At 39.1% G+C, this 21,899-nt stretch overlaps 1 protein-coding gene across 2 annotated transcripts in view; it reads left to right on the top strand.

Annotated features, from left to right (window-relative positions):
• Positions 1-13,141: 13,141 nt before the first annotated feature.
• The window catches only part of smurf1 (SMAD specific E3 ubiquitin protein ligase 1), a 43,399-nt gene continuing 34,641 nt past the window's right edge, over positions 13,142-21,899 (top strand). For both annotated transcript variants that reach the window (XM_072676347.1, XM_072676346.1), the window contains exon 1: positions 13,142-13,381. In XM_072676347.1, coding sequence (XP_072532448.1) covers positions 13,327-13,381 — 55 coding nt within the window. In that variant the 5' untranslated portion in view covers positions 13,142-13,326. The remainder of the gene's footprint in view (positions 13,382-21,899) is intronic.

Below are 21,899 nucleotides of genomic sequence, written 5' to 3'. Positions count from 1 at the left end.
AATTATATCATCACTGACAAGGAAAAAAAAAACATGGTGGCATTTTATTAGATCAGACATTTTAATGCATGTTAATGTAAATGTCAAGATGATCTATTCTAGTAAATGTGCAGCATCTGCATTACCATACTGGTGCTGTCACACTAAAAAAACACATCTCCAGTTTTGACATTTTCCACTTCATGATGAATGGACCAATAGAAATGCTCTAAAATTACTCGGGATTAAATAATTTTTACATTGACTTCCATTGAAAGTTAAGAAGGTTTTTTTCTATTTTTGCTTGACTATGACAACATATAGTTATTAATGATAAGCAGCATATAATAAAAATTAAATAAGTATCATATTATTCCATCAATATAAATATCAGTCATATATGACTTAAAACAAACTTCCATTCATCCGTGTATGAAACTCTGGTGTTAAAACAGACCGCCACTATTTGATGTTCCAATGATGGAGCTTTCAGAAGCATTAAGCTCATTAAATATCTGCTTTCTTTCACAACTTCACAACCACTGTGAATAACTCTGACTCAGTAAGCTTCTCTAGGACGGGGAGTTTCACTCTAAACCTCTCTAAAAGACTTTGCCTGTGTTTAATTGTGCCGAAATTTGATAATTTGGTGGAATTCCTCTTCAAATGCATACATACAAAGAAATATTATACACTATTAAAATACAGGTGCTACAAAGGGTTTATTACAGAACCATTTTGTAATAGAGATTAGAGTTGTTGAGTTGGCAAAGACACATTACGTTAAGTGAAGGTTCTTTAAACCTTAACCCTGTAACACTCCAAGGCTTATTACACACTAAGGTGTATTACTCAGTAACTACAGGGACTTCTGTACAAACTGGTGGGGCTATTCTCTGGTAATAGAGGTCTGTAATAGCACACGTAATAAAACCTTTAGGCTGTTTAAGGGGTCAAATCTCCTTAACACACATGGTTCAGTGTAGAATTTCTTCTATGCCATTACTTAACGAACTTTGGCACACCTTCATTTTTAAGGGATTCTGCTAATTCTTTGTGCAAAGGCTTTCCACTGGTGCACGATTAAATAATACATAGTCCTTCAGAGAGGTTTCATATGAAATGCTTTGTTCTAGAGAACATTTCAGAACTGTGCACGGTGGTGGTGAATTTGTCAGTGGGATTAATAAAGTATTTCTGATTCTGAATTGAATCAGACATCTATAGAGTTTAATGCCACCTATTGCTACATCATAAAAAGCTATCCGAGTAAATGGCCACCCGGCCCGATCTGCTGGAAGATTGCCCGCTGAGGTCCCTTCTACCTTCGTCAAACCAGCTGCCACCTACCGGTCCAACCAGCAGGCCCCCCACCCACCACCACCCATAGCAGACCAGCGGCTCACACGCCTACCACTGCTACCTCTTTAGTGACCATGTTAAAACCTTTTTTTTTTAAAACCTGTTATACCTGGTTTGGTCATTTTTATCATTAATGTTTAAATAGTTCTGATCAGAGGAGGATGGGTCGGGTCCCCCTTGTGAGTCTTGGTTCCTCCCAAGGTTTCTTCCCCCAGCTCTGAGGGAGTTTTTCCTTGCCGCTGTCGCCGTTGGCTGCTCACTGGGGGTCTTTGATCCATCATGTCTTACGTTATTTCTTCTTTCTTCTTTGTCTCTGTCTTTTATTAATTACTAATTATGTAAAGCTGCTTTGCGACGACAACAGTTGTAAAAAGCTATACAAATAAATCTGACTTGACTATTTCATTAAATGATGCCTCAGATTGTTTTAGAATAGGGTTGAAACTGATTTGGCCAAAAATGTGTTTTCAACCCATTCATGGTGGAGAGATACGTACAGGGTTTTACAGGGTAAAATAGTGCCCACGAAAACAGATTTCTCAGATTTACCACTACATTACCATCATAATCATTACATAAAAAATCTATAAACTACTCGGGTCAATGGTTGGATTGGAAAGCAAATAAAATAAACATCATTGGGCAACCAACGCCACTTGAAGGAAGTGCCATATACCCGGCTCCGATGCATCCGCCAGCAGACACCAGTGGTGGCCAGCACAGCACTGGTAGAGCAAGGCCAATTGTGCTCCCTCTGGGCCTCGGCTGCCGATGGCTATCAGCATGACCGGAATTCAAACCAGCGATCCTCTGATCAATATGACCACGCCTAATTCCACTGGACCACTCGTGGCCCTACAACTTGGTGCTGCCAGTTAACCCACCTGTTCGTAACTCCTCCCAGCACTAGTACTTAAGTATTTAACACACATCTTCTCTAATACATATGAAGACCAAAGACCACCGCCCTTTTGCTGACGTGGCCCCCATTCGAACTTGCGACCCCTGATGTCCAATAGTGGCAGTGCATTAGACCACTGAGCCACTCGAAACCTAGAAGAACCACTTTTGGTTCCATAAAGAACCATGTTTGTAGGCTGTGTTGTATGTTGAGCGTGAAGAACCTTTGAATTGGTGTTGGGGGGTAAGTTAGCTTACGATTCTGAGGGTCTGTGACTAACAGGCGCCCTAGAAATGTATTAGCTGAGTATTTTGGTAATTTCTTGGGGGTCCAAAAGTGGTTCTTCTGTGGCATTTCTCAAACCAACATTTGTAGGACCTTTATTATTATTATTGTGTGTGTAGGCCTCATGGCACCTGGTTTCTATCCCCACCAGTGTAAGAACATCGCTCAGTGGATTCCTCTGTAATGAAGCCCTTCACTCCAAAGCCACTCTGATTTACTCTGTCCAGCTACTTCTCAACCTCTTAATCCTGCAGAAAACTGGTGGAATTCCCAATTAAACTCAACTCAAGTCCAGCCAAAAACCATTAGTGGTTGTTGTCCACCAGCTAGAAGGAGGCGACACTGTAGCTGTACTGCAGCTGTCTTGTAAATTTGCCTTTGATATCTAGCTTGTAATACCAGCATGTTGCGCTAATCCCGGACACTCCAGCAGAATGCAGCTACACACTCCCCTCCGGGCATGTGTGGACATAAGTGGGGATCATTAAGCGGCATAACCCAAGGCTGTGAACACACATGCTGTTCCCTGGCTACACTGAGGATATTCTCGACAAGTTCATGCATCATTGAAGCATCCACATTTGGCAGAGGACTGCGGTGAGGTTATATTTGACTTCTTAATATGAGAATAAGGGTAGAGGCTCAACTCTCCTGGGACAAAGCCCAGGATAATTTTACAGCTGCCACTTGCCAAGTGCTGAGTGACATGAATATACACGGCAAACAATTAGAGGCAGCCAGTGATGGAGCTTAAGCCTCTGTATATCATTAATGGATTATCACCGGGGGGAATGGTCTTAATGCTGGAATTTTCCATGTAAGATTATATGGCAGCTTTTTCTTCTGTAGTTCTGTAGCAGCAAGGAATCATGATCCGATGTCTAATGTCAGGAACGAGGATTTAGTGTAGTTTGTTGGTGAATATCTGGGCATCATGACTCATATTAAATAAGTCAAGGACCTTTTTTCTGCAACTTCCCCAAGTATGGATGCTGATTTGAGATTGGCTTACCCTTTTTGCATAATTTGCGTACAACTTAATGCGGACACTGATCCTAAATTGGTGTATATTGGTGTATATGTGACTCCAAAATGACAACTTCCCAGGAAGGGGAACAAACCTTCCTAACTTTCAATGGAAGTCAAAGTAAAAATATTTTACTCCATTTCTATTGGTCCATTCATCATGAAATTCAGAGATTCACATTATGTCTAAAATTGAAAAAACGACACAAATGGAGATACAAGGTTTTTGCACTACAGCCAAGATGTATTCTGCTGTGATTATAAATATGGCCTGTGATTCCAGTCCCTATCCTTACGTCCACTGGGAATCAAACACAGCTGAATAAGTGAATAAAATGGCAAACATGAGCTATTAAAACTTCTATTATCAGAGAATAGCCCCACCAGTTCATATAGAAGACCCTGTAGTTTCAGATTAGTATGTCTGAGTGTGACATGTTAAGGGGTTAAAAGGTCAATAGGGGGCAGGAGGTGCCACATACACTAATGTCCAGTTTTCTTAACAGTTATTAAGCTCAGTCCTGGCCAACGCAATACATTCTGATGGGGGATTTTCCATTAAAACAAGTGTCAATACAGTCCACCATAGAACTGTACCATTTCTGAACTGAATCATTTCTTTTCTGAGCATAGTGTGTATGTGTGACCTCTCTAAGGTCTTTCATTACAAAAAGAGAATAATTAGTCCTGTAGATATTTTTATAGTATATTCCCAGCCAACATGCTCATGTGGGGCGTAGCCCACGTTCATGTGAGCCCCACATGAGCATGTTGGCTGGGAATATACTATAAAAATAGTGGGCTGAGTGGTTGTATATGCTTCTTACTGGGACCAGGTTGGCATTCCCAAATGATTCCCATTGTTACAGCCCACCTTAATCTCACATGGTTCCCGTCTAGGCCCATGATTAACCCCGTAACACTCCAAGGCTTATTACACACTAAGGTGTATTACTCAGTAAGTACAGGGACTTCTGTACAAACTGGTGGGGCTATTCTCTGGAAATAGAGATCTGTAATAACACACGTAATAAAACATTTAGGCTGTTTAAGGGGTCAAATCTCTTCAACATACATGGTTTATTGTAGAATTTCTTTAAACTGGTGGGGCTCTTCTTTGGTAATAGAATAATAATAGGCTTTTCAAGGGGTTAACCCCGCTTGGTCCCATCACTGACCCTGGTGGGCAGCAATATGTGGGGCCAACATGAAATTCAAGGACAAAACTTTCTAGTTCCCAGTTAAGCTACCCATTCAGGCCCCGCATGGAAATGTTAGCTGGGTTTAGTTAAATTAGTGCGGCGCACTTTGCACTCTGCTGGCCTTTCTTTCTCTACAGTGTGGCACTACTGGTGCTTTTAGCCTCCGGATTGTATCCGTAAATTAAGCAGCCATCATTAATTCATATGTTAACTCATTTATGGGGTAATTCACTAAACACCAGCATTTCCTCACTCATCTGTCATCTCACTCAGTCCCATGATTCATTAACAGTTCACTACCAGTAGGTGGCAGAGTTGAGCCATGTCGAGATTTCTAATTAATTAAAACCATTTTTTTTAAAATATAGAAACACATTTTCTGGTTAAATAGATCAGTATGAAGTGTATTCTGTTATGGCCGTGTCTGGTTGTGTGAAATCCCCTGCATGCAACACATTAAACGCCTCGCCAAGGTTTAGTAACAGCCGGTGAGAAACATTTTTCTCATAATCAGCTCTGCAATTTGTTAAAAAAGGAGTTGTCTTCTTCTAAAAGAAAAAAAACAACAACCCACAAGCTCTAAATGCAAGAACAAACAACCCAATGACACGAAAAACAACACTATACGGCTCTAAGCGAGTCGGCGAGTTCGGCCCTCCTGCGGCTCGTGATGGGGAGCTTGCCAAATGAAGCATTTAAATGACGCTATCTTCAAGAATCAGGAATCAGTGTGTGTGTATATATATGCAGTAACACTGATGTGACTAAAAGCAGCTTTACGAAGCCCTGACTGTAGCTTCAACACTTCATTAAACAGAGAATCATGTCTAAGAGATACATTAGCAGGAATTTCCCCCAGTAGATTCTGGCTGCAGACCTTATCTGTGAGGCTCTCGGCAGTCTGGGGCCCTATTTGCCTAGATAAGGCAAGCCCAGATAGCAAGACGATGTTGATACATCATTGATTTTTGACCAAAATCGACATTTTGGTGGAGGTGGACATTTTGATATCCGTTGTTGGATCAACGGTAAAGGATTGCTGAAAGTTGCCAGTTCTTAATGATGGCAGCCAGGGCTAGTGCCGAGGATTTTGGGCTGTCTTCAACCATTACTTTTATTGCTGCCATAATGTCAGGCCAGTGCAGCGTATACACTAGTTTATCTCTTCAGCCGTTTGCAATGGGAGATAGCTAGCTAACGTTAGTGTGGCTAGAACCATTTTAATTACCATGACAATTGGACTAGCTGGGTAACACTGTAATAATGACATCCGACACTGATGTTTTATCAGAGTTGTAAAATCTTTGAACCTTTTCACATTTCCGAGCTTTTTGAAGCTTTTTAATGCAGTAATCACTTTCTTGTCTTGAATGTGCTGTGGGCTCTGCTGTGCACCGGATTGCTTAGGTGGAGCAGGTCTCCAGACAAGTGCTGCTGCACCTACTGATCTGGAAGCTGAACTGAGGGCATGAACATGAACACAGAGGAGAGTGAGGAACAGCTTCATACAGGGTCAAATATAACATGGATATGTTATATAGTTTTTATAGCACAGTAAGATTTTCATTATATTCCATCTCCTTAACTCTGCTAGTTTAAACTCTCAAGATTCACATTTTGCACCAGAAGAGTTTTACTTTTAGTAAGTAGTGCAAAAAAAGTAGCAAAAGACATTCAAAGTATCCCAGTTATTTTTTTGGGATATATTTGTATGCATTAATGGATGTATTTATTTATACAGATGTATTTATACAGATTAGTTTACTAGCAAGTTTAGCACCTTTAATGATATTTTTGAAACATAAAATTGCTACTTTTGACTAAATTTCTTTTCACTCTACTCTATACTTTCTTTTTCATATTCAGCTTTTCATGATTTTAAAGGTTTAAAGATATTTACATTACATTTAAGGCATTTAGCAGACGCTCTTCTCCAGAGTGACTTACAAAAGTGCTTCACTGTTTACTCCAACAAAAACCTCAGCTAGTTTAAATAGACTAATAATTCAAAGATACCTTTAAGCTTAGACTCTACTAAACACAAGTCAATATGGAGACCATAGTACTCTACTATTGGCCCAAGTACTCTCAGAAGAGGAGGGTCTTCAGTCTGGGTTTGAATAATTAAGGTAGTGTTGCTTTTTGTTGTTTTTCTGTTAAACTTTTAATGTTGTTTTAATATTAATCAGTTAAAGTGAAGATGAATCAACATCAAACTGGAATTAATTCAGTGAAGTTAATGTTGACAGTTTAACATTGATTTAACATCTATACAGTGACTGATTGCTAACTGGGAGCTGTTTTAGCCTTAAAGGCCATCAGTGGTACCAGTCGTGATCAGCTTGTTTTAATAAACTCTATTTTTTTTAGAATTCATTATTTGTTTATAATTTATAATGTTTATAATGTTCTCTCTACTTTAAATGCTATACTCAAATAATAAAAAAATACTGACCAAACCAGACTGACCGACCAAAACAGAAGGCAACTGACTTGATGCCTTGCTGCCTATGCTGTTTTATAAGTCAGTACCTAGATGGGACCCATGTGAGATTAGGGTGGTCGATAACGAGGGGGCCCATTTGGGAAGCCCAACTGGGCCTTGGAAAAAAAAAACAACACATATACAAGCCCATGCACACCTGTGACCCACCTAGCTGATAGGCCCGAATTCGGCCCATGACCGCTGCTCCTGTTTTAGAGTTTGGTTTCATTGAGTGGTTAAATGTCGCAATCAATCTGTTAATCCAAATCTTACGATCAGAGAGGTTCCTAAAAGCTTACAGATGAACTGGCGTTCCACGGCTCACTAATCCGGTTCCTGTGAACATTTAAGCATTTAGCAGACAGACACATACACGAACACACACACACACACACACTGGTGTGCAATGCCATGGCACCGAATGTTTCCCTGTGTACAGTAGCAGTGCCAGGACATTTCCAACCCAGCCAATTCGGTACGATAAGAAGAGTTAAGCAGCCACAGGAGCGCAGGTTTAATATTGATCTAACACTCAGTGCCACACTACGGCACAGCAGTGGGTGTTTCCGTGTTTGCGGTACTTTAGTAAGTCATTGAGCTCTGTAATAAAAAAACACGCTATGTTTGGTTGTGTTTGAGGCCCTTTGAGCGTCCTCAGTTAACCCACCAGCTTCTGTGAATTTGCCTTTTGGGAACATTATTGCAGAGCTCTGGAGCTTCCAAATCATTCAGTAATTTCCCCCAGTTCAGTTCTCCGCTCTCCAGCTGTAAGTTCATGCTCCTGGATTTTGCTGTTCAGGAATGCTGGAATCAGAATGATACTGGGGATGTTTTTCTCTTTGATCTGAAGGCAGGTTTGCATTTCATTATCCCACATTAAAAGACAGCAAGGCACTGCTCTCCAAACAAGGTACAAACAATGTAAATGCTCAAACTCTCAAAGGTACAGCAGTGTCCTTAAGGCATGAACTGTGCACCTTGAATGAGGTGTTTTCGTTTTCCCAGCAGAAAGGTGTGCATAAGAATAAAATGGAAAACCTGGTAAAAAAAAAAAAAAAAGACTGGGCACATGGACTCAACGCACCTTACAGTATTTTGATGGAATTATATTGTCTGACCTACCTAGAATCATTAGGCACAAGGCAGGAATACCTCTGGATAGGGTGCCTGTCCATCATAGCATGGCCAGTTTACCCACCATGTGTGTTTTGGAGAGGAAACCCACTTGGACAGGACTTAAAAACCCATTTGTAGGGCTCCGGGCCCACTGCGACCAAACGCAGGAAGAAGCGGATGAGAAGATGGATGAATGGATATATACATGTATATATATATATATATATATATATATATATATATATATATATATATATATATATATATATATATGTATATATATACATACACAGTGGGCCCAGAGCCTACAAAGCAGGAATAGGAAAGAGCAACATTTATTATTATTATATTATATTATATTATATTATATTACATTATATTGATGGATGAATGGATATATACATATATATATATATATATATATATATATATATATATATATATATATATATATATATATATACATACATACACAGTGGGCCCAGAGCCTACAAAGCAGGAATAGGACAGAGCAACATTTATTATTATTATATTATATTATATTATATTATATTATATTATATTACATTATATTATAATATATTATATTATATCACATTGAAGTCATTTAACAGACACTCTTTCCCAGAGCGACTTACAAAAGCTCTCCACTGTTTGCTCAGAAAATACCCTTAGCAAGTTTGTATCGGCTTGGATCCAAAAGATCCCTCTAAGCTGAGATACTACTAAATACAGAAGTCAGTCTGGAGACCCAATACTCTACACTACACTCTGTCTAAGTACTCCTGCCAGATGCCAGGATGTAAAAAGACCTGGATATTATATTACATTATGTTATATTATGTTATACACCAATCAGCCATAACATTAATACCACCTGTCTAATACTGAGTAGGTCCCCTTGTGCTGCGACAACAGCTCTGACCATTCGAGGCATGGACTCCACAAGACCTCTGAAGGTGTCCTGCTGTGGTATCTGGCACAAAGACGTTAGCAGCACGACCCATGACCCTGTCACGGGTTTACTGGTTGTCCTTCCTTGAACCTCTTTTGGTAGGTACTGACCACTGCACACCAGAAAACCCCCACAAGACCTTCCTGATGTTGTAGAGATGTTCTGACCCATCGACAGACGCCTCTGTAGATGAGGACTATCATTGTTTTTCACCTTACCTGTCAGTTGAAGGTATTAATGTTATGGCAGATCACTGAATGTCTAGATTCCCACAACAAAATGAATATATTAAAGATATAATACAGAGCAACAACCACAACAATAATAATAGCTATAACCTTTTGGTGCATTCAGAAATCAGGGCCCATCAGGTAACAGTAGACACTTCAGAAAGTCCAGGGATCACTGGCTTTTGGGCCACTGTCCTGGTGGGCCGGAGTCCAGCACTGTTTATGATTTCCCTGCTCAAAGACTCATCAGTTCATTACTAGATTTAGTACTGTAGCTGTACAATGTAGCAAAATCACCAAACAGTTCTGGACTTGATGACCCCTGCACTCGTCCAGTGGTTCTCGATGCTTGCTCTAGTCCTGCTCTAGCCAAGGGTGCAGTAGAGTACTGGATTAAGGGAGGGTCTCAGAACTACAAAACTCCTAAGACTGATAAGATAAACATCCGGCTCTTGCCTTGCTAATTTAATAGGCTAATTGCTTTCAGGACATGACAGAAGTGGTGCTACACTAAATAAATAAATAAACAATTTCCAAACATTGGTGCATTTTTCTAAGATTGAACTCAACAGCACACTGTACTTCCAGCATTTCTCACTCCAAAGAATATTCTAGTATCTATGCCTTACTTGTTTCTGTTCGGCTGTGTCCATAGCAGGGGAACTCTCAAAACCCAAACAGCTACAGCATTTTACAATAGAAATCCATGTTCTTTACTTTCTTGGGGGTGGGGGGGTGGGGGTGGGGCGCCAGTACTCGATTTGCATACTGAGTATAACCTGCCCCCCACCCTCACACACACCTTGGTCCTTTCAGGTTCCTGACTCCCCACCCCTCCCTCTAACACACTCAGTTCAGCTCAGAAAAGGCTTATTAATGAGGTCATTAGCTGATCAGGTGTTCTGGGAGCAGGGGAAGCTCAGCCTAAATCACATTAATTCATGTAGTAAAAGCTTCTCAGGTCAGAAACACTGAAAGCTAAATGTTAAATCCCATGTTCAGCAGTTTGTCCTCCTGCGCTGTTAATGCTGTTATAAAACCCAGGTGAGGGTGAGGTGAGGCATGTTACAGTGCACTTTGGTTGATTTGTTAGGACGCATGCAAAAACTGTGTTGTTCTTTACACTGTATCAGAGTTTCAATTGAAAGTGAACCTTTAACCCAGCAAGGCTTATCACACACTAAGGTGTATTATTCAGTAATTACAGAGACTGCTGTACAAACTGCTGGGTAACTGGTGTTTATTCTGGTAATAGACGTTTGTAATAATAATATTTGTAATATTTGTAATAAAAATAATATTAATATCCTTATATATCCTTATATCCTTAGATATTTTATCATCTGAAGCATAAACAATCTATTTTCTTTAACAGAAATTGTATCTTACTTTAGAATTTGTGGAATGCATATATAATTAATAATAGAAAGTATGTTTAATTGCTATATATATAATATAATTGTATATATATATATATATAGAGAGAGAGAATTGTAATTTGAGGTATCTACATTGTATTTCTAGTTTTAGATATTCATCATATTATTACTAGTCAAAATGAAAGTAATAAATTTGTGGATTTCTGTTCTAAAATGCTGTAGCTGCTTTAGACAACTATGAAATTCAACTCACACAAGGTCACACAGCCAAACAGGAAAAAAAGAAAAATGTATATATATATATATTAGATATCTACAATTTGAGTTTTAATAATAATGATACAGTTTGAGTCCTTAATAATACTACTCTTACTACTACCAGTACTACTAATAATCATATTTATTATGATTATTGTGATTATTATTATTATTATTATTATTATTATTATTATTATCTAAAACTAGAATTACAGTGGAGATATCTCAAATTACAATTTCTACTGCTGAACACAATTGTATATTTCTTGAATTGGACGTTTTACTAGTAAAAACTACTTTCAAACATTGGTGTTTTTGGTGCATGCTGTACTTCCAGCGTTCCTCACTCCAAAGAATATTCTACCATCTACGTTTTTCTTTTTTTTTCTCTTTGGCTGTGTCCATGTTTGATTGACATTGTGTGAGTTAAATTTGAATATGTCATAGTTGTCAAAAGCAGCTACAGCATTTTACTGTTTTTTAAGAATTCAGATGCAACTTTTAAACAGGAGTCATTTTCAGCTACAATGGTTTGCAATAATCATTTGAGAATATTAATGGAACATATGTAACGAGTATATTATCTGTGAGTTACTTGATCAGGATACCATTACAGTTACAGAGAAAAGGTAAGTATTTGGGTTTACGTCTGTTTAACATTGGGGCGAATACTAGCTGGGTCAATTCACAGGATAAATGCCTTCACTGGATGGAAATTTAAAAATCACTTTACTTTTAAGAGAGAAAATGAAGCACTGTCCAAGGTTAAATATGTGAACAGCAGCATAGCTGCATAAGCTTTTTTAGCTTTTTAAAAATGTTTTTAGTTAGTTATCATATTGTAATATGCATGCAAGATGTGTGCAGTTTCAGATCAGACTTTATAGACTTTTTACATCTCTACAATTTGAGTTTTTACTTAATAATAATACTCTTACTATTACTACTACTACTAATATGTATTATTGTTATTATTTCCATTATTAATAATATAAATAATATAGGCAATATAAATAATAATCATATTATTTATTGTTATTTTATTATTTCTATTGTCAATAATACAATTATTATAATAATAATTATTATTGGTATTATTATTATTGTATTATGCATTCAAGATGTGTGCAGTTTCAGATCAGACATTATAGTTTTAGATCTCTAAAATTAGAGTTTTTACTTAATAGTAATACTCTTACTATTACTACTACTACTAATATTTATTATTGTTATTTCTATTATTAATAATATAAATAATATAGGCAATATAAATAAAATTTTCAGTTGAAAAAGAGCAGCAAACAGCAGCATAGCTAGCTGATCACCAGTATCGTAGACCAGCCTAAACCAGCTTACATTTTAGACTATACTGTACATTAGTTTAGTTTTTATAGCTTTTTTAGCTTTTTTTTTTTTGTTTTTTAGTTGCTTTCCATATTGTAATATGCATTCAAAATACATTAATTAAGACACATTATTATTATTATTATTATTATACATCAGAAATTCAGATTTTTTGTGTGGGCACAGGATTGTTTCACGTGAAGTTAAATAAAATATATGGCTTTAAAAAAAAGACAAGTAATTAAAAAGTAATTGAAAGTAATTATATAGATTACGGTATTTTAACGTAGCAATGCTTTAGATTAGGTAACAATTACATAATTAACAGGTAATTAGTGTAAAGTAACCTTTAAAAAAAAACAAAAAAAAAACCCTGATCATAAAAAAACCCTGATCATAAAAAAACCCTGATCATAAAAAACCCTGATCATAAAAAACCCTGATCATAACAGCCCCTGATCATAACAGCCCCTGATCATAACAGCCCCTGATCATAACAGCCCCTGCTTCCAAACACATGCATCTCCACTGAGCGCTGCGGACACGCGCTTCTTGTGGGCGAGCACGTACTCGCCGTAGTGGCGTGACGTCAGGACGCCGTTGAGCTCGAAAATGTTAGCGTATGTAGTTAAATCTGGAGGCGACGGGAGGATTCGCTAGACGGAAATAATATCATTTTTCCGCGGAGAAACGCCCGAATAAACCCCACGTTCCTGGATCGCGCCCTTTAAACACCGGGCTCGGCTTTGGGTTAGCGCCTGGGGACTCTCCTGGAGGAAGCTGGGTCGATATTTTCGAGGAGTGATGTCGAATCCGGGGACTCGGAGGAACGGGTCAAGCATTAAGATCAGACTGACAGGTAAAGGCATTGAGCGGGGAGCGGAGTGTGCGCGGCTCGGCTTCACGGTGCTTATTGGAAGTCCGTTGGTGTATTAGAAGGTAAAGGTGGTCGTCTCCTGGTTGGTGTGAGGCTCACCGAAGCCCTAACGTGGTCAGCTAGCGGCTAATGGGGGGCTAGCAGGCTGGCTGAGCCCGGCTTGAGACAGACGGGTAGGTCGGTAGATAGCTAGCTAGCCAGCTAGCGTTAGCTCTCCTAGCGTTAGCTTAGCTTAGCTGGTGGTGACACTCAGTCAGTGGAGTAACGTCTGCTCGATTTGTAGATGTCTAACGTTTTAAAGTGGATTTATTCGACAGGTATGTCGTGTTTAATGTGTTAGGGAATGACTTTGGGGTGTTAAACTGGTAGAAAGTGCAGTAGTTGACGAAATTAGCTGGCATAGCTATCCTAACTAGCACTAGCTCCCTCCCCTGTCTGGAGAAACGACCGCTCGTCTATCAGCTGCTGTTGTTTTAAGGTTTTAAGGTTTTAAGGTACTGGATTATCTGTTAAATCAACTCGTAAAGGGTTATACGTTAGAAAAGCAGCATGTGACTAGCTGGTTATTTCACTGTAGGTTAAAACTGAGCCTTAGCAGGACATTGTGAGCTTTCCCTTGAAGTTGCTGAAAGTTACAGACACCAACAAAGCAAATTGCCCCAACATCCAGTCAGACCTTTTGTTTACGTGATGAAACCGTGTTAAACCCCACGTACTTTCACCCCCTTATGTTTTATAAGCCTGGCAGCTTCTTCTTGATAGCCCTGTATCTTTTGTTTACTGAGAGTAATTCTATATATATCTATATATATATATCTGTCTATCTATCTTCAGCCTTCTGTTAAAGTTGCCCAACGTTACAGACACCCAGGAAAGCACTGGAAATGGCTCTGGCTAGATAACATCCAGCCAACCTCATGTTGAACTCATGTGTCAGCCTCCTTTTCTTCTCTTTTCTGCTGTAATGAGGTGTGAAAATGTTGGACGCATTAAGGGACATGATGTCTAGGGTCTGACCAGATTAAAAACAGTGGAAGCTATGGCTGCTGAGCTCTGGGCTGCTTATAGCACTTCTCAGGGCCACCTTGGGGGTGTTTAATAGGGCGTTCTGCCTTAGGAGAGCTGGATATCTACTTGAGATCAACGTGTGAAGACTGTTCGTAACGTTACATTGCATTATGCCGACGTAAACTGCTCTAATGTCCTCTAACATCCTCCAACATCCAGTCTTACCTTTTGTTTATGTGATGAAACCAGCTGTAAACCACATGTTTTCATCCATCCTTATGTTTTAATAGGGTTGAGATCTTCTGCTTGAAAGCACTGCATCTCGTATTCTCACTGTAGGTTAATCCAGTTCACTTTATGTTGAACTAGCAGCCACCCTTTCCTCTCTTTTCTGCTTTAATAGGGTGTAAAAATGTTAAGGGACATGATATCTAGGGTCTGACCAGATTAAAAACAGTGGAAGCTATGGCTGCTGAGCTCTGGGCTGCTTATAGCACTTCTCAGGGCCACCTTGGGGGTGTTTAATAGGGCGTTCTGCCTTAGGAGAGCTGGATATCTACTTGAGATCAACGTGTGAAGACTGTACGTAACGTTACATTGCATTATGCCGACGCAAACTGCTCTAACATCCTCTAACATCCTCCAACATCCAGTCTTACCTTTTGTTTATGTGATGAAACCAGCTGTAAACCACATGTTTTCATCCATCCTTATGTTTTAATAGGGTTGAGATCTTCTGCTTGAAAGCACTGCATCTCGTATTCTCACTGTAGGTTAATCCAGCTAACCAGATTAAAAACAGTGGAAGTTGTAACATCCAGTCAAATGTGATGTTTAAGTGATAGATCTAGCGTAAAAAACCCCAATATTTCCCTCCCCTTTCACCTTAATGATGTCTAAAAATGTTAGGCCCGTTGCTATCAGAGGCATGATGTCTAGGGTTTAGCCAGATTAAGAACAGTGGAAGCTGTGGCTGCTGTTCCCCAGATTGCTTGTAACAGTTTTCTCAAGGCCACTAGGGAGTCGTACTGTCTTTGCTTCCAAGCATCTTTTCAAGGAATTAAACACCTATGTTTTGGGAATTAATTAGGTTTAACACAAACAAAGTCATTAAAAGACACTTAGTGATTGAGAGAAGTTGCAATTGTTAGGCTAAGGCTGTGACTGCTGTTCTTTGGATTGCTCAGAGCAGTTTTCTCAGGGGCGCCTCAGAGTTAAAAAGGGGTGTTTTCTGCCTGGATAGCGTAGTTCTGTAGCTGTGGAGATCACTGTAGGTCAAAACTCATAGAAATTACATAATAAGCTTTCTGTAAAATCGCCTGAAGTTAGACACCCAGGAAAGCAAACTGCTCTAATATCTGGTCCGATATTAGAGCGGTATGTTAAGTGATGGATGGAGTGGCGAAACCCTATATTTCCTCTTCCTGTTGTTGTAATAAGGTCTTTAAGTGTTAGACACCTTGATATCAGAGGCATGATGTGTAGGGGTTTAGCCAGATTAAGAACAGCGGAAGCTGTGGCTGCTGTTCTCCAGATTACTGGGGACAGTTTTCTGAAGGCCACATCAGAGCTGGGCCGTCTTTGCTTCCATCATTTCTAAGAATTTACCATTTGTGTGTTTACAAGTTGGTTTTAACATTAACAGAAAGTCATTTAAAGACTCTTAGTGGTCGAGTGAAGATGCAGTGTTTAGACTGAAGCTGTGACTTCTGATCTCTAGATTGCTTATAACAGTTTTCTCAAGGCCACATCAGAGCTGTACTCACTTTGCTTCCATCATTTCCAGGAATTTCCATTTATTTGTTTACAAGTTTGGTTTAAACATAGTCTGTAAGTCATTGAAAGGCTCCTACAGATCCAGTGAAGATGTAATAGCATGACTGGATGTTCTGAAGTTGGTCAAAGCTACGTTTTAAGGCAGCGTGTGGTAAATTGTCTGTTGTCATTTCTTAACAAAACGGTTTATTTGTTGGTTTGGACACTTTTCACCATCGCCCTGAGAAACATGATGGATGTGTTTGAATTACAGGCGGCGCCGGTCTTGAAGCAGAATTATTTTGTTGTCGGACATGAAGACCATTGTTTTCCGAAGTGTGCAGGGCACAGTGCTGACCGAGTACAAAACAGTGCTTTGTTCCACCAACAGCAGCAGCAGAAGATAGCATGTAGGCTTGAAGGAGCCGTGGAGATGGGAGGTCTTTGTATTCTGCAGGGCTGAAAAGGCTCAGTGAAGGAAATTAAAAATAAAATTTACATCAATTTTCTTCTTACCACAAACATATTCGCTTGGCTAAGTTTGGTGTCTGCCGCAGTGATCTCAAAATGACCAGTCCTTTCAGGATTTGCTCCTTGCTCGTCTGATTGTGCCTCGGTTTAAGGCCGACTGTAGTCAGTGTGTCTTAACGGGCCAATTCTTGGTAGTTGTTGCTCCATGTTATGGCTTTACGCCATCTCGCAGTGTTGACATTTAACACCTTCTGCACTTTTGTCTTCCGTCTCCCCCCACCTAGCTTCAGTCTGCGAGATTGTGAATGCATTGTGCTGCCTTTGACCATCAATGAGGGGTCATATAGAGGGGGAGAGAAGCCCACTGCAGATTGTGGAGCGCTGTGCTGTGTCCAAGACACATTCCTCCACCAAAGGGACGATGGCTGAAAGGCCGGATTGTAGTGTTTTCCTACAATTCCTGTCTCACAGGCACAAAGAGTGACTGTCTGTTGTGTTTGTGGTTGTTTTTTTGGAGACTGTATGGGATGTCAATTTTACAGTCGCTGACTAGGATGGGAAAGTGCAGTGGCTTAAAGTACAGCAGTATTTGGATAGGTGTTGCACAAAGGAAAAAGGCATTTCCCCTGCTTTGGAATCCGGGCTGAATTGGCAGAATTGCCTGAATTCCTTGGGCAGCTGAGTGGATTTTATCGCTCTCTTCCCCTGCTGTCTTTAGGTAGGCTAGGTTTTTTCCCACAACAGGAAGCATTAGATTGGGATGATGTACATAAATGAGAAGTAACAGTCACTGCCATTGTCACTGAATCTGGCAGTTGTTCTTTATATTGTGTCAAGATTTCATGACCGATAGAAATGGTCTAAAATCTTTTAACGTCCATTAAAAGTTGAGAAGTTTTTCCCTTCTTCTGTAAAGTTGGGAGGAAATATTAAAAACCAAAAAACTAAACGAAACCAAGCTTCTATTATTTGTATTTATTTTGTTAATAGTTCTTTCAGTATTATAAATGTAATACTTGCTGTTGTGAGTTTTTCCCAAAACAGGAAGTATTAGATGATTATTTCTCATTTATGTACGCCATCGCGGTCACGGCTATTCTCTAAATCTGGCAGTTGTTCTTCATATTGTGTCAAGATTTAATGACCAATAGAAATGGTCCAAATCTTTTAACTTCCATTGAAAGTTGAGAAGTTTTTCCCTTCTTCTGTAAAGTTGGGACAAAATATTTCTCAAGAAAAAAAAAAGGGTATTAATCATGTAAAACGTACTGTTGAGTCCCCCCCCCCCAAAAAAAAAAAACAAAAAAAAAAAACGGGAAGTATTAGATTATTATTTCTTATTTATGTACATCGTTGCAGACACTTCTATTCTCTACGTTTTGACAATTTCACGACCAATCAAAATGGTCCAAAATCTTTTAACTTCCATTGAAAGCTGAGACGTTTTTCCCTTCTTCTGTAAAGTTGGGAGAAAATATTTTTCAAAACAAAAGGGATTTTCAATAAAACTCTAAACCAGGTGAAAACACGTCCAAGTTGTTAACCTTGCTGAAGGAAGAACACCCGAGTTGATTTGAATGGGATTTATAGCCTCAGCCTTTTCTGCGAAAACATGTGGCCCTGAGCCCGAGGCAGCTGTGAGTAATTTCATTACAAGTAAAAAAGGAAATCCTGAAAAAAAAATCCCTCATTCTCTTGCATTTCCCTCCGTCTCGCTTTGTGTTTCAGTCCTGAAGCGAGCAGCCTTGACTGTGATTCGGTGGTCTAAGAGGTCAGAAAAGTGCTGAAGAAAAGAAGAATCTATTCGAGCACAGTAGTGTTGTTGATGTTTCACTGGGAAGGCGTTTGGTTTAGTGTGTTTTCTACTGCGCCCCGGATTGGATTTCAGCCCTGGGGTTCGGGGATTAATGGGGCGGTTTCTCAGTTATTGTTGTGTTAATTCACAAGAAGGCCTGGATGCAGCTATGCAGGAATGTAAAGCCATAGTTACCAAAACATTCTCTAAGTCTCTCTGTCTTTTTCTCTCTCTCGCTCTCTCTCTCTCGCGCTGTCTCTCTCACGTGCACAGGACAAGGAAGTACAGTAAGCTCTTAATCACTCAAATTTGGGAGGGATAAAGCATTGTGGCTTGCTTGTCGCTGCTAAACAGCTGTGTTTACCTTAATGTGCTAGCCAGATGCTGGTGCCTGTGACCTAGACCTATAAAGCCACCACAACACTTGGAAGCTGTTTTTCAACCCTCTGATAAGCGGCACATGGCCGTCGCAAACAAGCGTGGCCGACTTCAAGCGATATATTGGGAATATAGTATTTATGGGTGGCTTCTTCCTTTGGTCTCATATTTATTTCCTCATTCGTGATCAAATGAGCACAACAGTTGAGAAGACCTCTTCATACACTCTTACAAATAAAGCTCCTTTGGATGCTTCCTTGAGCGATCCCATAGAACTGCCTCTTTCACCTGATATGAAGGGTTCTGACAGACCTTGTTTTTGGACTTTTCTTAGCAGCAAATATTAAGAAAAGTCTTAGGAAGATGAGATTGGTGAATGAGGCCCATCTGTCTTAATGGAATTGTGAGCAGTGGTTCTTCTATGGCGTTGCTGAAAGACGTGGAGCTGTCTGCGCCTTTATTATTAAGAGTCTAGTAAGACGTTCTTGCATTGTGATGTTTATTTTTGGTGTAACTTGGATACTGTGGCCTTTTAATACAGTTGTGTGTGCAATGAGAGATGGAGAAACGGAAGATTGGCCATGTGGTGTCCTGCTGAATGTGGATGTTAATCATTATCAGACAAAGTCTGTAGACTGTCTACCTTTCCAAAATGTGGATAGAGTTGGACTTTTAAAACGGTGTTTAATCTGCGTTGTGTCTGGCCAGTTGTGCAAGAGGAACACACCTGAAGTAGGTGTAGTGTCTTGACTAGGGCTGAGCACTATGGAGAAAAATGTGCATCACTGAGGGTGACTGTTTCACTGTATATATACATTTTTCTGGTTTTGATGTCAAGATTACGTAGAATATATAAAAAAATATTGTATATAAATATTGGTATTTATATTATAAAGGCAAAAGCCAAACTGAATGTGAGGCGTTTAAATTACGCAGTCCTTGATGTCTTAATGTGAGAAACGCTGACCGTAGGCCGAATTTTAAATGGTAAGTACTGTGTACAGTATACCATCGTACTGTCCTGCACTAGTCTTGACTTCAACCACATGTCTTAGTTGAGCACAGCTATGACTGATGAGTACTGTCAATTGGCAAGACCAGTTGTGTTGTCCATTTGCCCATCTCTGGTGCAGATGTATTTATTATAATTATTATTATTAAAAAACGTGTATTTAAATATGTCCTCCAGTGTGAGGTAGCCTGGGCCAATAACTGATATGGTCGAATGTTACTATAATTTAAGTAGTAAGATTTTATGCAGCTTTTTATTAGAACGTATGGTGAATCTACATAGATTGGCTCGATAGTAATAGATGGATCTGTAATAACAGGTTTGAAGTGAAGCAGAGCATGAAATGGACGAACATGTACCGAAGAAAGTTGCTATTTTGGTAGTATTTAGGTTTCCAACCAAACTGTAGGAACCACAGCATGTTAAATTACAGGCTGTGCAGAATTGCAAATATTTGGGCACCCTTATAAAATGTTTATCACCATTTATGATCAAATTGTGATACATTATGCTTTTCTAAGCATATTGAGAGTATCGTCAAAGTTTGAACGCTGATGATGTTTCATTACGGTGTTATTTACTCTGGTATAAGTGGATGAAGTCCAGCACGTTTTAAATAATAATCACTGTACTAGGGCTGCAGCTGACAACGATTGATCTGTTGATTTTATTGATTAGTAAATTCATCTAAACAACAATTCTTTTCCCCCAAAAAAGTCAAATTAAGCATTTTATTTTGACAAAACTGTAAGTATATAAGAATGCCTAAGTGCAAAACTGTAGGTTTAAACAAGAACCTCAGCGTAAGTCAGCAGTGCAGTGCATACCCCTTATATACCCCTCATCAATGTGTGTGATTTGTTGTATGTATGTCATTCCCCACAAAAAGAAATGTGCTTAAAATAATTGCCTAATTTTAAGGTAGCTGGCAGACGAATGCATTTAGTGGCTAAAAGAACAACGTATTTACAAAGCTTCCCTACCAGTGCTTCATAAAAGCTGCTTCACACCTGAGGACGAAACGGCCACGTGCAAGGACGCGTACACCGCTCGAAAACTGAAACAATGCGGTCAGTCCACCTTTTTGTTTCGTGCTTATTTCAGGTTTTCATCCTTTCGGTGGAGCCAGAAACGACAGACCTCACAAAGCAGTTACTTAGCATTTCTTAATTGAACTGAAGTGTTTCAGAGACCTACAAAGTCAAGAAATAGATTAAATAATGTTAAAATGAGGCGTCGGCTTAAAATATTGACTACAGCATCAACTACGGCCAATAATCCTGGCAGCCCTATACTGTACCAAGTATGGGAAAGTATTTGCATAGTAATTTTTAGGAATCTAATTAAAATTTATGTTCATATTTTTTAAATGTTTTGTCTGCGATTGCGGTAAATATTGTGTATATATCGTGAAAAGTAGACCCACCCCTACTAGAGATGCATCTTTCTCCACATATTAGATCAGATTCTATTTATTTGCAGAGTTTAACATCATAAACATATTTAATGTGCCTTTACTTTTAACTGCATTTAATGTGTTTCCTAAAAGAATGAAATAAACAGCAAATATACAGGAATTCTTCTATAGTATGTACATATGACTACAGGTCCTCAAACTTTCACCCAACGCTGTAATTCTCTTTGTTTGTTATTAATCGAATATTAAAAGCTAGCTCAGTAATTATATGGTAATTATATCACCATCATTGAAAATGCAAGCTCTAGGGTTAGGCTCTGTAATGTGCCACTTTGTAACTGGGTCACGATAAGAAGACAATAATGGTTTGTTTAAATTTACATTAGCGTCCAAGCCAAGTATGAGGTGTCCCAAAACAGGCTCGTACCATTCGGCCGTTTGGCTCAGCCTTGCTGTGTTGGAACAGTAAAGATTTCCGCCCCAAACAGTTGTAAATAATTTCCCAGGTTGACCTGTTAAATGGTTTGCTTGAAGCTGAGGGCTGTTTTATTTATTTATTTATTTTTAATAGGTGCTATGAATAATGCATAAAAACCTTTGATTTTAACATACCCTATTTAGATGATTATGGGTAGTAATAGGGGAAACAACCCTTCAGGACTGT

This window comes from Salminus brasiliensis, chromosome 3 (genome assembly GCF_030463535.1).
Source record: "Salminus brasiliensis chromosome 3, fSalBra1.hap2, whole genome shotgun sequence".
Taxonomy (NCBI): domain Eukaryota; kingdom Metazoa; phylum Chordata; class Actinopteri; order Characiformes; family Bryconidae; genus Salminus; species Salminus brasiliensis.
The sequence above is the reverse complement of the archived record's forward strand: the minus strand, read 5'-3'. Positions and strand labels throughout refer to the sequence as shown.